The sequence below is a fragment of the Heliangelus exortis genome, chromosome Z (genome assembly GCF_036169615.1).
Source record: "Heliangelus exortis chromosome Z, bHelExo1.hap1, whole genome shotgun sequence".
NCBI lineage: Eukaryota > Metazoa > Chordata > Aves > Apodiformes > Trochilidae > Heliangelus > Heliangelus exortis.
In genome coordinates this window covers 32,695,376-32,714,156 of record NC_092454.1, presented here as the reverse complement: position 1 = coordinate 32,714,156, position 18,781 = coordinate 32,695,376, and the positions used below count along the sequence as shown (strand labels likewise).

General features: G+C 36.8%; 1 protein-coding gene across 3 annotated transcripts in view; it reads right to left on the bottom strand.

Moving 5' to 3' along the window:
* Nucleotides 1–18,781, bottom strand: part of FANCC (FA complementation group C) — a 72,733-nt gene that overhangs the window by 6,985 nt on the left and 46,967 nt on the right. For all 3 annotated transcript variants that reach the window (XM_071731511.1, XM_071731512.1, XM_071731513.1), the window contains exons 9-14: nt 13,605–13,657; nt 10,658–10,757; nt 7,666–7,741; nt 6,769–6,850; nt 3,509–3,680; nt 494–694 (exon numbers count right to left, since the gene is read on the bottom strand). In XM_071731511.1, coding sequence (XP_071587612.1) covers nt 494–694; nt 3,509–3,680; nt 6,769–6,850; nt 7,666–7,741; nt 10,658–10,757; nt 13,605–13,657 — 684 coding nt within the window. The remainder of the gene's footprint in view (nt 1–493; nt 695–3,508; nt 3,681–6,768; nt 6,851–7,665; nt 7,742–10,657; nt 10,758–13,604; nt 13,658–18,781) is intronic.

Sequence of the window (18,781 nt, the reverse complement as noted above, 5' to 3'; positions counted from 1 at the left end):
TTCACATGCCAAGTGATATTCTATCATGTCTTCATTCTTTTTTTTTTTGTTTGTTTTTCTTAATTATCACACCTTTTTCCTAGCTGGCTTTGCTCTTCCTCATTAATGCTACTGTGTAGTGACTACCTGTTTTACAGAGACTGTTCCATTATCTCTGCAGCAGCTACATAATTAAAGGAGTGATTTATAACTGGGAATAACAAAATGCTATCTATGCCAGGTGTAAGTGTACAGAAGGCATCCTTTAACTTACTACTCAAACTATTTCTGCAGCTGCATAATCAGGATAGCAATCTTTTCATTGTGATCTTGTCAACAGGGAAAATATTTTGAATGTAGGTGAAATAGATATGTTGCTAATTAGGTATAGTTGCTGTAGTCATGGTTTTCTTTAATTCTCTGTTTATTAAGAGGTAGGAACTCAAATCCAAAATAGTAAATAAATAAATAAATAAATGTTTTACTTACACTGAAAAAAAGAAGAAATACTTACATGGTAAATAAATGCCTGGGCAATCGTATGTCCACCAGAAGAAAAGAGCAAAAAGTTGGTAAGAAGATGTGTTATAAGATGTGGGTTACAACACTGCTCTATATTGGTTACACTGTGTACAGCAGCCTCCAGGTCTTTAACAGAAAGGACTTCACAATTGAAGAGCATCATTAGATGACTGTAGACTGCTTGAGCTTCTACCTGTAGGAAACAATTTGAAAGGATGCAAAGGTCATACCTGGGGTATTTTTCCTTTGGATTTATTCACTAACAGGAAACCGAATCCTTGGCGGAAACTACCCAAACATGAAAAGAATTTGAATTTAAGCGGCAGGGAGAACAGGGAAGGAAGGGCTGTACACATTTCTTTTATAGTGATTCACAAAGACAGGAGTGGACAGAATGGATTTTTTTTACCTTTCTTTGGTCTTGCAAATTAACCAGGCAGGGCACCAAGCCAGGATTTGAAAATTTTTAATAATAAAAGGAAATGGAGAAAGTTCCTCAGCAGAACATGGTCAGATTTTTGCATTGTGGGAAAAAGAACAGACACTCCTCAAGGGCTCATTTCGGTGGTGCTGCTAGAAATCAATTAAATCCCCTTGCAACCTGACCTCAGCTGATAAAATGTTCTGATAAGAATGCAGTTTTTTCCTTCTTCCTGTGTTGTTTGCAACTTGCATTTCTACCTTTTGCACTAGCCAATAAAAACTAATTTTTACTGGGAGTAGAAAACAGAAGATTTTGGCACCTAAACAATGGAAAAAGAACTATAAGCAATGACTGCAAAATATCCTAACAATAATTCTGTTCACTATACTAAAAATAAACTAAACAAACACATAGAAAAAACCTAAGTGAGTAAGTGCAGGAACAATGGAAAAATATGCCACTGCAGACCCAAAGGAAAAGGAGACCCACCCATTTCTCAATTATGTTCATTAGTACAATCTGTATCACTCATTTGCCTGACCTTGCTTTTCTCATCTATGCCCAACAATGCCACATAAAACAACCTGAAAAAGCTACTATTCTTGAATTATGTCCACAATTACATGTGAGGCAAAAAATGGTACCAGACCCAAAGAAAGGTAACTAGAATTCTGCAAGATTCTTTATCCCTGTGTGTGTCCTATTCTTGCTGTGCCTCCATCCCATGTGCCAAAGAGTGGCGACCGATAGCAGCAGGATCTGTTCTGTGAGCTCACATACCTCAGGAGGCTCATTGTTAGTGCCCAATTTACTATGGCCAGCCTTCATGTTTCTCCAGCATTTCAAATTCTAAAGGTATGGAAGGACTCCAACAAATTAATAACTATTGAGAAGAATATTCAGGCCTGCACATTGGAGTGAAGTCTAGTCAATAGCAAAATTATCTTTTTTTCCTCTTCAAATCATGCTAAGTCTATGTTTTCCACTCTTGCTGATACCTAAAGTCAATAGCAGGGAGACAAAATCTTAAATCATCAATACATGTCTTTCCACACAAAAATATGGTGAATGAAAATCCCTCCAGCTTGGTAGGTATCTCCCAGAAGTTCCTTTCTCATCTAAATTCTTTACTGTGAAAGGTAGAGAGGTTGAGGTAGAAACCCTTCCATTTGACAGAGCTGAAAGCTAACCTGCCAAAGGACAAATTCAAAAGAAAAAGCAAGTATCTAACCAAAAGCAGAAACTTTGCTTGAACTGTGGGAATGCTTCTAAAGTAGCCTGACCTGTGGGTAAAAAAAAGAGTCTTACTTGAACTAAAGAAAAGAATCATAGCGAGCTGAAGTACTGGACCTCTGGGAACAGATGAGTAACTGCATAGGCTGTCAGTCAAAAAGGTTTTTTTCTCACTTAAATTTGACATATTATAGCAGAGTAACAAACACTGAGAATAGAAGACACACAGGCATATATGGGACAATGTGATTTCATTCTGTGGCACTCAAGTTTGAACAATGTTTGATATATGGATCTGCACCTATAGTCTTTCAGTTTCAGTCACTTGTGTTTATTGCTTGGGTACTGCCTTCTTTCCAAAACTGAATTCTAAAACCCACACTCCTTTCTTTACTCCACTATAACTCTAATGTAACTGTGCTTAGCCAACATCCCAACTCTGCTCCTAGACTCTAAGAAATGAAAGAAGAAAAAAATTTAAAAGTGATTGGGATGTGACTTTGCATTTGTAGTGCCACCTTGGTTGCAGAAGGTGAAGGGAAGGCAATAACATATTGCACAACACAGTCATACATAGTCCATTAGATGTAAAACAAAAGCATGATATTTTTCTAGCATGGTGTACTGCATTTTGCAATCAAACAGAATCAGTTTTCAAATTAATGATAACTTGAGATGCTGCAGCCAGATTTTGAATCTGGGCTTTGTAGGCTTTTGGAGGGCTAGTTCAACCTTCTATAGAAGGTCTTAATTAAGGGCTTTCTATTTGCAGGCATATACAGACACACAGGACTATTCATGAAATTCATTGCATGAGATTAGAACACTGCTCCCTTCTGTCAGAAACCTGGGCATGTGGGAATATAACAGACTTGTTACAATCCCCAGAATCAGAACAAGTATGTAAGAGAAATCAGGATAGGCAAAGTTAGGATTCACGACTCTGTCTGACAAGTATCTTTACTGTTCCAGTTGCTCTTTTGATTTCTCTTGTGTTTCCTTCTCAGAAGACGCCATAACAGAGGGATGCCACACAGTGATCTAAAAATTAGCATTCCTAGAGCTGCTTTACTCCTGATTAAAAGGACTCAAGTTATAGAAAGATAAGAAGGTGCTAATATATGTGATATGTTTTAAAAAAGGGAAAAATGTTTTCTAAGTGTTATGAAAAAAATCCACAAAACTTATTTTTCAAGTTCTGCACAGCAGCACAATGACAAGGAGATGCAATACAGATGCAATCCAGTGTAGATCTTTCATTTCTCTGATATGCACTATTTGTTTTATAGCAATATGATATAAGTGGACTATTGACTGCTTACTGCTGCTTAGTATCACTACATTACCCACCATTGTTTGAGTTCTTTGTTGATTTTCATTCTGAGGACAGTAGTAAAATGCCAGCAGCCACAGCAAAGCATTTTGGTCTACAGCAGCCTTCAGTAGTTGCTCTGCTGCAGTATCCATCCATTCTCCAAAACAAGTAACCAAAAACCAGATTTCAAAAAGGTCAGCAAGGGAACTGGAAAATAACAAAAATACAGTTAAATATTTCTTGTCATTTAGCATTTTAAAATGTCTTAACAGCAAAGATTGCTGGCATGAAACTAAGTATTTTTAAGCTACTCTTAAAAACATAATGTCTCACTTGCTAAGCATACAGCCAGGTACTACTGTATGTAGTCGTGATTAAATGAGGCACACCCAGTGCTACTGGCAGAATCATTTTGTCAGAAGAACAGATTACGTGTAACACTAGTTTTAAACAGTGACAAAAAAAGATATTTAAAAATATACATCATAAAATGAAGCTTATTGTTTATACTTTCCAGTTTCAGGATTCTCAAAACTTTAAATCATACCTCAAGTGTTGTATGTAAGGCATACTGTTGTCTTACATTGTCTTCCAGTTTCTCTCAGTTGTTTTCCAGGGTTATTTACTGGTTTTGGCTAATTCATGATGCATATGTTTTTTGGCAAATCATGACGAATTACATTTAGGAGAACAAAATGTAAAGTTTTTAAAGATACCTATCTCCTCAATAGGTACAGGTACAGGTCTCTTTTACTAAAAATCTGAAGAGTATTTACAAGTGGATTACAGCAGTAAGAAAAGACAAAGCTGAGGAAGTACCATGGCTCATCTCTACACTTTTGCACATGTACTCTTCTAATGTTAGATAAGACTAAAGAAAAGAGAAATAATGGGAAATGCAAACTAATGGCAAGCATCTCTGCAGCAAAAAGGAAACTGAGCACAGGAGGACAGACAGAAGTACAGCTTGAAGGAGATTAAGAACCAGGAAAAAAATATTCATATTATATCTGGCAAAAAGTTGGAAGAATTAGAGATTTTTCTTGTGTTTTATTCCTGGGGATTCCAAGAGCTGCTGTGCCACCCTTCCTAAGAAACTCCTAAGAGAACTTACACATTCCAGGAATTGATGAAGTTGTCTGATACCATCATGTCACCTTGGGAACATGATAAGGTCATAGCTGGAATAAACTGCTTTATCTTTAAGACTTTCTGCAGAAACAGGAGGTGGAATTTTATGGATGAAGGTGTGATATCTGCAGATGGTATTCTATGTCTGGAGGTCACTGGTGATTCACATTTTCTATAGGTGGTCCTGTAAATTATATTCTTATTATATGCCATACAATCTCAGGGTCTCAAAATCTGTTCCTATTTGTGTTGGACACAAATCCACCACACCAGTATTTTTGGAAAAGAGTGACCACTGACATTAGACATAAGAGGCTGAGATAGAGTCATAGAGAGAAAATAGAGTACTGAGATGACTGCTGTCAGTCACTGTTGTTGATACTTCAGAGCTTTTGGAGGGGCACCAGCATGGCTCAGTGCTGTGACAATGTAAGTGGCTAGCTCTGAAACCCAGTGATGAAGAATAAAAGATTAAATTTAGTTAAAAGTTAATTAGTGAGAAAATATAATTAAGAGCAATATTGGCAGTACTTATGACTAGAAGTGTTTGTAGTTCAAAGGGTAAATTCAAGTCCTTAAACTTTAAGCATTAAACTGATTTTAAGAAGTGCTTGGTAGAACAGAATTAAATTATTGCCTGGGGAGCTTAGATACCACTGCACTTACACCTCACTGTAACTTTCCTGTACCATCACAGTGCCTGGTTTGAACTCACGTTCCTTCCACTTCTGTACTCACTGCCCCATCTCTAGTGGTACTTCTGTCAAGTGCTCCACAGTCATTGCCAGAAGTGGCCCTTTACTGTTCTTGGGACTCCCAGGCCCCAAAGAATGTACATCACTTTATTTCTGTTGTTAAATGTCACATAAGATTTATTGTTCACTGAGATGACTACGGCACAGAGGCAACCTGTTGACCGAAAGAACACAGCACCTTGCTAGAAGACTTTCATTTGGTGTAAAATAAAACCATTCAAGCTATATACACAGAGGGCACTAACTATAAAAACCAAGAGCATATGCTGTATAGTAGTATTTTTTGCTCCTCTGTTAATCTTATTAAGTAGAAAGGATACATAACCAGGAATAAAGCAGCAAAAGAAAACTGAATACAGATCTTCAAGAACACTAGAATTTTAAAACTTTAGCCAGATCTATTTTCTCTGTAACTGAGAGGAGTCTGGTAGAAACACATCTATTGCGTGAGCTCCAAAGAAACTAAAATGATATTCTGGCAAGTACAAAACTACTTAAACTATCAAAGCAAAGGGTGAAAAAGAAAATATATAGCAAGAAAGGGCTAGGCAACAAAAGGACAACAGACATGCTTCTATTATTGTAATACATTGGGATGGATTATGTTTGTTTTATTTGTTTGCTCTAAGTTTGAGTTATGTGTTTCTTCATGAAGTCCGGGTCAGCTACTGAGCATATGCCAAGGGTAGAAAGGTTCGGAAGACTTCTGGGATGAACAGGAGAGACATAGCACTGAACTGCAGCTCACACAGAAAGTAAGAAGCAGACAGCCAGTCTGGGACAGAAAAGCAAAAAGTATTTTTCTGCCACTCAACTACAACACATGAGGCCTACACAAGTTAGCTGAAACCAAGCATGGATACAAATATCCACATTGCAGGGCACAGGGAGATGGTTGGGTATCCTGTGTTTCAAGTCTGCCTGGCCTAGGCGTTTTATATTTCTACTTAAATAGTTCAAGTTTAAAATGAAAATTAAACTGGTTTCTTTGAATTTAAAAGCTGTTCAATATCCTTTGGATAGCTTGCTCTCTGAGCAGATCTAAGCAGACTTATATCCAAACTCCAGCCAAGCCTGGTCTCATCACACACCTCTTAAAAAAAAATGACAGGGGAACAGCAAAGAAAGATGTATCTTTTTTTTGTTCTTTTCATATAGTCCTAGAGCACCTGCTACCAAAACAGAATTAATGTAGAAAGACACTGTAATTCATGATAGCAACTGTCTGGACAACAAAAGCTAAGGGTAAAAGGTCAGAAACCTGGGATATCAGCTCAAACAGCAATAAACAGTGATACTTCAGTTTAGAGAAAATTATGAAACATGGCTAATGAAGCCTTACAGGATGGGATTTTTTGCAAAGTAACATATGCAAAGAATAGAAAGGTAAAAAATATAATATTACTTACCTATTGTTTGTATCCTCTACTAGTGCTCTGAGCATATCTGAAATATGGTTCAAGTGTTGACACCAGAGTGCAGTTGGCAGTTCTGAGAAGGGAGGAGAAAAAGAAAATTCCTAGAAGTCTAATCCATCCAAGTAGAACCAATCAGTGAAATTAAATTAACCATATTAAGCTAGCATGAAAGACTTTGCAGTTTGATTCAGTTATCATAAAGCATTTTAAGAGTAATTTTTTCAGGCTTTCAACAATACCTGTTACTTAGAACAAAGCCCATGTTTCTTAGAACAATTAATTGACAAAAATGTGTAAGAAAGTACCACTAGGCAAACTTATATGAGGCTGTGAAGTCTTGTGTAAATGCTACTTCAATATTAGAATACAGTCAATGGAGTAAAAATCTCAGAGGCTCTTTCAATGAGCCAAAATTATTGCTCATGAAAAACTATTGGGAAGTGGTTTCTTTATCTATAAAAACAGGAAACCTAACAAAAATAGTAGGTTTCCAGTCCGAAAGATCAGCACAATTCAAGCTTCAGAGACAAAGAGTGAGGCTATTCCTTGCAATATATATAGAAAAATTTTCATAATGACAATTACTAATATTGTAAGATTAGTATTTTTACAATCTCTGTAACTTCTAGTTCCTCAAAAATTATGCACACTTTCTTTGTTATGCATTTCTAGTTTAGTTTTTTTGAGTTACACCTGCATTATTGTTGCATAAGAATTAGATGTTTGTGCAAAAAAATACGTTAGGAGAATATTCTGAAAAATTGCTAAGTCAGCACACCCTATTTAGGAAATGGCAACATTTTGTCATCCTACTTTTAAATTATTTTAATACAAATACAGATCATGCAGGTTGGCTAATGCTGCAAACAGTTAACAAAAAACACTTACCAAAAGGATGTTTGAGTAAAGCTGTTACAAGAGGCTGGTGATGGCAGGAGAAGTAGGCCTTCAGTGGAAATTTATGCTAAGATAGAAAATAATTATTTTAAGAGCTTTCTGGTCAGTTTTCAAAATAAACCCACACTGAACCATCTCATCTAATTAGTAATTAACAACACAGAGTGAAGCAACAGAACACAAAACTCTGCACTTAGTCTTAAATGTTGCATAAAAAAAGAATAGGCATATTTAGGAAAAGCTTGCTTAGCAAAAGTAGTTATTTATGGATTTCTAAAATAAATGCATTAAAAAATATTGAGATTATGAAGAAAATGACATCTTAAGAATATTAAACTTTTGAGATGCTAATTAGCTCAATTTCAGTTTCCAGTCTATGGAATCCAGGTTCTAAGTTCATGTATTGTATTAAATTAGGAACTAATAACAAGTAAAAAATCAGAGGGTGTGATGTAGATTATTGCCTTATGTTCAAAAATAGAAACCCTAAAATTCTTAGGCTATGATTCAACATAATGTAGGGTAGTCATAGATAATTGGATTTCTCCTATTGATCTGGAAAAATGTGATTTGTGTACTGTGAACACTACTTCTTGTTTAACTGAGACTAGCAGCAGCATACCTTTTATATTTCTGTCCTGCAAAGATCTACTACAGGCATCTCTAATCCATAGCACACCTGTGCAAATGTAACATAAACACCATTTTAGGTGGAATTGTCAACTGGCTGAATGTCCAGGTCCAGAGGCTGCTGATCACTGAGTCAAAGTCTAGCTGGAGGCCACTACCCACTGGTGTCAGTACTCAGGACAGTCCTGTTCAACATCTTCATCAATAATCTGGATAAAGAGGCAGACAGTTCCTTCAGCAAGTTTGCTGATGACACCTAGATGGGAAGAGGGGCTGATACAACAGAGGGTTGTGCTGCCATCCAGAGGGACCTTCATGACCTGAGGAAATGAGCTGACAGGAGCCCCATGAACTTCAGCAAGGATAAAGTCCTGTACCTGGGAAAGAACATCAGACACTAGTACATGAAGGGAGCCAGTCTGCTGGAAAATGGCCCACTGGTCCTGGTGGACACCAAGGTGAACATAAGCAAGCACTACGCCCCTGCCACCAAGGCAGTAAGTCCTATCTTGAGCTGCAGTAGGCAAAGCATTGGCAGCATATCCAAGGAGGTGAATTCTTCCCCTTTCCTCAGCACAGATGAGCAGCCACTCCAGCAGCCAGTGCTGTGCTTGGCTTTAGGCTCCTTAGTACTAAAGACACAGACATACTGGAGAGAGTTAAACAAAAGGCCACAAGGACAATTAAGGGATTGGAGCATCCCTCCTATGAGTAAAGGCTAAGAGAACTTGGAGAAGAGAAGGCCCAAGGAGGATCTTATCAATGTACACCTGGAGGGAGGGTGCAAAGAAAATTGAGCCAAGCTCTCTTCAGTGTTGCCCAGCAACAGGACCAGAGGCAATGGGCACAAGAGGAAAAAAAAAATGTGGTTTTTTTTTTTTTTAGTTTGGGGGTAACCAAGTGCTGGTACAGGTTGCCCTGGGGGGTTGTAGTCTCTTCAGTTCTTGGAGATACTCAGAAGTCACCTGGACGTGGTTCTGTGCAACTGACCCTGCTTGAGCTGCAGGTTGGACAAGATAACTTTAAGGGATACCTTAAATTTCTTTAAATTTTCTTTCATTTCAGCCTTCAAGTCTCCATACCAAGACCTTAGAATTCTTCTTTCTCCTTTCTTTAGGAATAAGAGTCTATATAGCAAATAGATCATTTCTTGAAACACAGACTGGGAATACAGATTCTAAATAACGTGAATACATTTCTAAATCCAATTAAGAGTACATTTAGTAACTCATTTCTTTTGGGATGTACATGCATAGATCTTATAAACAAATGGAATGACATATTCTCATGATGGTTTTTCTACTGTAAGTAACAGCTAATTGAAACTGCAACACACTGATATATACAGTATTCTCAAAGAGTCTATGTATCACTAGTATGTGATCTAAAAGTCTACTTCCCACATGGAACTAGGTTAATTAAAAATTAATAAATAAAGCATGCATGTAGGCAATTAGCTTGCACTGAAAATCCCCACAAAAAGCAGCCTTTAACACAGTTAGTAGTAGACAAGATGACCCACAGCATGAATTACATATGAAAACAGTATTGGACAGTAAGTGGAAAACAGTTTTTAGCATACTGTTTAAGCAAAGAAAAAAAAAAAAATTGCTTCCTATCATACCAACACAGCATTTTAGGCAGTTCTTTCTTACATAAGCCATCTCAAAGTACAAAAGGTACAAAGAGGCAGAACAAGTTTGGACATTATAATAGTTGCTATGATATATAAGAGGAAATTAAACTTGAACACTTCCTTTAAATATTTATCCAGTTATTTGAAACAATATTCCCAGGTCAAAATCACTGACAATTCTGAAATTATCGAGGGAAAATAATGCTGGAGGAGCTTATAATTTCCATCAAATAAACCCATGAACTTTCAGCTCATAAATTTTCTAGTGTGACCTGTATATCCTTAGTTCACCTTTCACTTATTATCACTTACTTTCACTTTACATCTTTCACTTACTTACTAGACTTAAAGGAAATCTGCTTGTACAAAACATGGAAAGGATTATCCCAACAGTGATCACAGTACACCCATTCTTATATTTCTTATTCAACAACTACACAAATGTTTTTTTTTCCCGAGTAGGTCACAGTTTAGGTTGCAGGATTACTCCAGGGTAAAGTCAGGTAAACTATTCTTACATACTGATCACACACTACACTGTTATTCACAGGTGATAATGTTTCAGCTAAATTTTGGCATGTATATAGAGCTGTAGAGAGATGCTATTACTACCCTTATTATATTCAGTCAGCATTCTTAGCAGAAGACTAGTCATTTTCTTGTGAATTTCGTATCTTCTCACTGAAAAGAGCTATTAAGAAATAAATCTTGACTAACCTGCTCGTTTTCATTTTGGCGAGCCTGTAGGAAGAGCTGTGTAAACACCTGTACTATGGTCATAACTTGGGGAGTTCCATCAGTTTCCAGCAGAGCATTCCTAAGCATTGAAAAGTCAGATTACAGCAGATCAGAAAACCAGTCTGTCCATCACACCACTGTTAACTGAAATTAGGAAAAAAAGGTACATTCTTTGTATTCTGTAGATTCAAGCTTTGTCTAAGCTCATTATGCCAGTGTGGAAACTAATATATAAACTAATTGCATAGCTTATTTTATTTTATTTTATATTTACTTTAAAAATAAGCATTTGCAACTCCTACAAAAAAACTAAGTTTAGTAAATATATAAAATATACATGCAGGCACACATAATTTATTCTAACAATAAGGGGGAAAAGTATAAAATTAAAAAAGAGACAACCATTGGCAAATTTGGCATTTGAACAGTCTGCCTGGTTTCAGAGCAGCTATTCACATGCCTACATTTAAGCACACTATAAAGCTTTGTGGGACTGCATCCCATGAGCCATATCAAATTAGAGAGGGAATAAAATCTAGTACAGCCTCCTGGGATATGGTACCTGGAGAAAAAAAAAATAATAATTTTGACTTAAAGTGCTAAATGTCACATTCCTACTGGAGTCAGGCAAAAGAAAAAACCAAACTAAAACACAAGTTGATGATCAAATTTAAAAGTTACATATTTTTAAAACTACACAAGGAGACTGAACTAAATAGTACAGCTGCTGTTCTGTCACTGTGACTCAGTGATCTTTAAGCAATAAATCAGAAGTAAAACCAGAAATGAGTGTGTATCAAAGGTGTACTTGAGGTAAGTAACTGCTGCATATTTATTTAGGGACCAATGCATTCCAGTGTTCTTTCAATGGTGAAATCATAAAGTCTGCTCTGGAGGTTCAGGAAGCGGAATGCTTTAACTGGCCTTCTGTAGGACATAATATAATCTTGATCAAATGAAGTAGAAGAATACATGGGCAACATAGTATGATTTTCATTCTCTTATTTGAAAGACATATAATCATAACAAGGAAAAAACGTTCAAAGTAAGTTGCTACTGAGTTACAATTTTTTAGTAGAGAATTATTCTGTTCTTCCTGTAATGATCTAAAAGATAAGAACACATTACTGTAAGCAAGAAATTTCACAAATCTACAGGCAAATATCGTCACTAATATAAACACAAGAAATAGCAGGTAGAAACTCAAGACACCCTAGGTGTATGGCCTTCTATGTGGCCTTCTTGTTGTGCATGGCAACAAAATAACCATTAACTTGGGAAACAAAAACAATTTAATATCCCTGAGATAAAACAATTTAGCACAATCAACCTCAAGAAAAACCATGCACATAGCAGGAAAAGTTATCCCTGAGACACAATGCTTAGAACTGTGCTTCCAAAAGAACATTAACCTCCAAACCAAGTTTTCTTTCAGCTGTAGAAACATAACAGAGTTTCCAAGCAATGAAAGTACAAGTTATTTATCAGCAGCTCTCTTAAATCCCACATGTGACTAAATGTGGCATAGTATCTTAATGCCTGCACACCACTTGATCATTGTTGGAAAGATGTCAGAGAAATACAACAAAAACTAAAACAAAGTTGCAGAAACAAATTGGCCTACCAAAGCCAGCTAACATATACAGCTTCACCTAATACCAAGAGGACCTGAAATACAGTATTTAAAACTATATTAAGGGGAACAAATATAGTAAGTAGAAACAATGGAAAGCCAACTAGGGAGCATAAATGTAGGCTGAGCAACAGGAAAACATGATGAATTTCTAAGATGACATGGAACATTAATGCAAGTTCAAAGTTTAGTTAGGAAATACTCAGCTGGAAAAAGTCCTGCGTTACCTGAGAAACAGCATTTCATCCATTTCTATTGTCTACCAAATGGAAAGAGTGCAAAAGAATTATGTAGTCTCACATCATTTTTAGAAAATATTTTACACATCATGACCCCTAATAAGCCACGAAGCGTAAACCGATCTTGTTTCCCTATATCATCACAATATACAGTCTCCAGACATGTCTGTTTAGCCACATCATTTTTCAAGTGCATTTTGCTTGGGGAAAGTGACTGGTCTCAAGTATTCACAAAATGCCCAGGCCCTGGGCCATAGCCACAGAAAGGACTGACACTATTAGCCATAGCTGCTGAGGGGTTCCACTCTCGCAGTACATTGAGGTCTGCAGCTTCTACAGTGAAGGCTCAGTGCCAGCACAAACCTAAACACAAACCTGAACGTGCACACAGACAAATGCCCCCCCCACGTATCCCCCCCCCCCCGTGCACCTTGGAACCCTTAAAAAGGGGAACACCTGATGAACAGAGAATGTCAGTCACTAAAAACATTATTCTTGTACAGAAACTGTAAAACTGATCACTCCAGCAGCAGACCTACATAAAACCAGTGTTACAATAATAAGTCAAGTGAAATGAAGAGAAAAAGACCCTGAAACCTAAGTACAAAGGACCAGTAGACCACATGTGGTAAACAACTACTGCTTCAAAATAATCTTGAAGCTCTCAAACCCAAACTCATTATTAACATGCAGATCAATAGTTTAATGCCATTGAGAGCACATACCATTATGGCTATCAATGGTAAATGCAAATGCAAATGCTTTAGCTAACTTCCACCTTCATGCTGACATAAGCCAAGTCTTAGCATTTACAATTTTCACCTCAGAATCACAGTACAACCATACATCTACTGAAGTATTAAATAATATAATTTTCTTTTTGCTAAAATACAATGTGTTCAACTGTAGTGTAATTATTATGCAAAGTTAAGATTTTAACATTTTTCATTATTTGCAGTACATTGCACAGAAAGGGACACTAAGGGACATTAAGAAAGTTTTAATGTATAAACTGGTAATTTGAAATACTGCCCCATGTAATTTCAAAACTTACTTGAAAATTTCATTAACAATTCTGAAAATGGCAGGATGACTTGCTGCTTGTGGCTATTGATTAAAAAAAAAAAGAAAAAAATTAGTCATTAACAAGAAACAACACAAACATCTGCCACTGTATAATTTTACAGCTTCAGTCCTGGTTGCTATTACACTGCAATTATTAAATTTAAATCTCAGATCAACTGTTACTAAAGCATCATATTTTCAGAATTAGATTCTTCAAAATAATTACATCAAAGTAATGGAAGGAGATGCACAGTAATACCAAGCAGGCCAAGCAGCTGATGAATGCAATTACCCAATTGCAATTTCCCAAGCTGTTTATGAAAACAATCCCTAAAAATATTTAATAAACTATTAAAGGTGGAAGATAGGAAGAACAGGTTGTTGAATGCAATAACTTGAAGGCAAGAGAAAAGGAACAGATTTTAAAATAGCTTTTCTCTTCTCTTCACAGTCCCCTTTTCATGTTTTTTGAGATTCTTGCTACACCTTCAAAATTAAATTCCAGAAATTAAATTTATTTTTATCACTTTGTCTTTTAATACTACCACACACATTTTTGTCCAAGACACTTTCCACTGTATTATCTTCTGTGAATTTCAGAATTCCCAGTACAAGGTAAATATCTCAGTGAAAAAAATGTATTTTCTAAAACTAGTGAGGTTTTTTATTATGCTAGCATGCAAAAGTTTTAAGAAAGTTATTATATTAAACATGCACTAGTAAAGATACTACTTTCTAACCCTTTATTCTTAAATTCTCAGATTTATTTGGCTTTGAAAGATCAAAAAGAATAAATAGCTACTTAGGACATTTGCCAAAGTATATTTGTCTAAGTTAAAAAATAAACTCATGATCTGTGTTTCTAAAGTTAGCACCTGATGATTTTATGAGAATATAGATCTTGAACAATCTAGTGTAATGCATGCTTAATGAATGGATTCTATAAACTTCAAGATGCACGAAATGAATACTGTCTGTCAATGGCATTTATTGTAGCATCTTTGTGTGCCTGATGCACTGTTCCAAAGAAAATTTTTGTGCATTTGTTTCAACCTAAAAAGTATCAAGAAGAATAGAATTTTTTTCTTTTTCCTTGCACACTGGCGGAATGAGGACTCTGTATGATCCGCACATGGTAACTGCAGAGAACAGAGACTCTTTAATACAAACAGTCCAGAAAAACTCCTTGTTTCTCACGGCTGTCTTTACCATACTGGCAACGTGAGGTCGCACCTCATTTTCACGTTTTACACTTCCCCTTTGCCACACGGCTGTGGCCACGTTGCGCTGTCGAGCGTGTGCCATCTAGTGATGGAGAGCATCCACAGCCGCTGCTTTGGAAGTGTGAGGAACAGCGCACAGCTTGCTGCTGCAAGGCTGTCTCCAAACTTCCACTGGCGGAGGGAGGTAAAAAAAAAACCAAACAAACGGCCTAGATGAGGCAAGAAAAGAGGCATATTCGTCTCTTTTATTTTAAAGGAAAAATGGGACTAGACGACCCCCAGAGGCACCTGCAAACCCCAACCATTCTGCACTTCTGTGACAGCAGCAGAGCGTGAGAAGCATCTTTTACAGTCCTCTGGACTAGATGGTTGAATTCAGGCATTTCTCCACTGTCTTTTCAGATATTCTACCTACCTTTGCACACATTTTTGTGATTATGTTTCAACCTACTGTTGCTTAAGACAGGCCAAGTATAAACTAGAAAGGGTCAATCAGCCCATGGCCACAGGTACCAAGCTCAAATTGCTTATTTTGAACAAGACCAAAATCGAAAGTGCTGTGTGCAGCAGTGAAAAACTCTTCAGCCTCTCCAGCCAGAGAGCAGCAATGCACAGTATTCACTACAAGAAACCACAGTTTATAGTTCCTAGTATTTAATCTATACTGCTGAAATCAGTATGAACCTCATGACTGGTATTTGAAGGGGAAAAGGAACAAACAAAAAAACCCAAATGCCACCACTATTATCCAATTCTTTGAGATTTTGATCAGAGGACTGGATGGAATTAATCTGCATGTACTCAATGTAAGAATGTTACCATAGCACCAAAGCCTCCAAGGCAATATGCAGATGTCCCTGTTGAGTAGCAGGACTAAAGCAGGCATCACAGTTCTGCTGTGACCAGCAACAATTCTGTAGTTCAGGAGGGCTTACCAGTTCCAGGAGGGATTCTCATAGGTTTTTCATGTTGTTTACAATTATTTTTTTTTAACAGAATGCATTTTACATTTTAATAATCTTATCTTTGACAATGCTCTATTTTTTACAGAAAGCTCAGAAATCCTGACATGCTGTCTACCAGCAGCTTGTTCCATCACCTTTAAAACACACACAATACACAGAGCACAACATACACTAAACCAAAAAGATCCAGACACAGGGAACAGGAGCTGCAGCTGTGGTACCACAGTTACTCATTTTAAGAATGTGTACCTCTTCAGAAAAAACCCACACAAATACTCTGTGAATTTTTTAAAGAAACAAACTAGAAAAAAAATATTGTAACATAAAGTATTAGAAACCTTATAGAACTACATTACTTCTGCATCAGTATTAACATTACTATTTTGTAATTAAAAATCCAGAACTGAATAAAGAAAAAAGAAAACATACATTTGTATCTACATGTATTTACATGAAAGTAAATGGCACAAAGCTGAACAGACTAATAATTTTCACTGTGTTTTATCCACATCATAGAATGCTTTCTAACAACCACGAGCAAGAGCAAAGACAGCGGAATAAACTGTGCCCAAGATCTCACAACAGATTTGAGGTAGCAACACTGCAAATATCAGTTCTTTTGACTTCCAGGCTCCCATGCAAGTAATTGGAAAAAACACACCTACAATTAAGCACCTTTTCCTTTAAGAAACTACTACACTATTTTATTTCACACATCTGTGTTTCTGCAATACTGAGGGAACCAACTGCAATGTATCGAGAATGTATCACAACATGGAAAAAACTTATAATTTATTCTCTCTAGCCTTCCACCTTTCTCCCTTGTTCATTTCATTAACCTTCTGCAAAGCAGCTCCAATGAGAAGGGCCTTGGAATACTGGTGGACAACAAGTTATCTGTGGGACAGCAAGGTGCTCTTGCTGTCAAGAAGGTCAATGGTATCCTGGGATGCATTAAGAAGAGCGTGGCCAGCAGGTTGGGGACAGTTCTCCTCTCCCTCTACTCCACCCTAGAGTGACCACATCTGGAGTATTGTGTCCAGTGCTGGTCCCCCCAGTTCAAGCAAGACAGGGATATGCTAGAGATAGAGTCCAGTGGAGGGCCATGAGGATGATCAGGGGACTGGAACACCTGCCATATGAGGAAAGGCTGAGAGACCTATGGGTGCTTAGCAGGGAGAACAGAAGACTGAGAGGGAATCTTATTAATGTTTATAAATATCTGAAGGGTAGGTGCCAAGAAGAAGGGGCCAGTCTCTTTTCAGAGGTGCCCTGTGATAGAATGAAGGGCTATGGAACTAAAATGGAACACAGGAACACGTCAACATGAGGAAGAACTTTTTTACTGTGAGGGTGACGGAACACTGGAACAGAGAGGTTGGGAAGTCTCCTTCACTGGAGACTTTCAAGACCCATCCAGAGATGGAAACTCCACCACCCCTCTCAGCAGCCTGTTCCAGTACTTTATCCTCAAACCAAAGAAGTTCTTTCTCATGTTCACTTGATTTGTTTTTATTACTTCATAATAATTCCCAATATTAATTACAGACTAGCCCCAAGTCTACAAAACCGATAGCATACCATAAAAAACACAAGCTAGTGCACCATCATACTACAATAACTTTCTGAATTAACACATAGGGATATTGTATTATCAAGTTTCTTTCATGATAGAAGTATGGTGGTTTACAGCTACCTGGGTGCCATAGATCTCCATGAGGGTTAGGTACAGTTTGGTTGCCATTTCAACGTATTTTTTTACATAAATGGCTCTGATACTGAAATTATGAAAGAGCTTACCGAAATCTTCTTAGCATATACCATAACCAAATCACTAGCAAACTTCTGCCTATTGATACTCCAGAGATTTTCTTCCAAACAGAAAAAAATTTTAAATCAGGCTTTGTCTCATGGTTCAATTTTATATTTCTGTATCCATCCACAAAGCAAAGTGAGGTCACATCCTACAAATACCATAATCCAACTGCCAGAAAAAGCATACCCATATTCCTAAATAAATAGTCAGATGTTTTTCAGGCAGGATAAACTAATAACAATTGGATTCAGACTCCTAACTAATCCAGTAGGACACAATTATTGTTATATTACTTTTGATTTATATCACCTCTCTGACTCTTCCCATCCTGTTCTCACAAATAGGTATTCCATGTCCCATTTATGCACCTTCCCTCTTATATTGAAATTCTTTTCAAGGATCAGAATCTAAACACAAGGTAAATATGGACATTCCTAACATGTAACACTAAGCATAGTTTTAAACAAAGATTTTATTTATTTATCTATATAACCTAGATGCTTTTATTTTTTCCTTAGCCATGTGTGGTACCATATATTGTATTAAAATCACAATTTATCTGATAAAGTAAAATTAGGCACAGACTTTGTGTATAGCCTTGCCTTCTGGAATGCCTAGATCCCCAGATGACATGTGAAGTGCTGGTGATGACAAGCCCTTACAAGATTTGCAAATATTATAATGGATCCCTAAAGCAGAAATTTGCTGATTCAGTTAAAAAAGAAGAAAGTATAAAGGTATTGTGCTTTTCCTTTCTAAGGCAGATACTCTGTAAGTGTTTTCATAGGCTGAAAATAAGATACCATGTGCCATTTTTTAGTTCTATCCATTTAATGTAATACAGATTTTAATTATATATCACGCGTTGTTTCACATTGTAATTAACAAATTGACATTTAGCATTGCAAATTAGCTCAATATTTTAGAAAATATATAGTGTCATGCTTTCTCATAGGAAAGTTTTTTGGCGCACTGCATTGAAAAACAAACTTTAATTACAGGTTAGCAAATGTTTTGTATTAAGAATTTTGTTCAGGTGTGCAAAACAAACCAACTAACCGAGTAGTAATTTACAAGGAGTTTCAGTTGTTTAAGCTGCTGAACTCCCAAGGTACAGGGATGGAAGTAAAACCACATTCAAATACTCTCTGGCCAGTGTTTA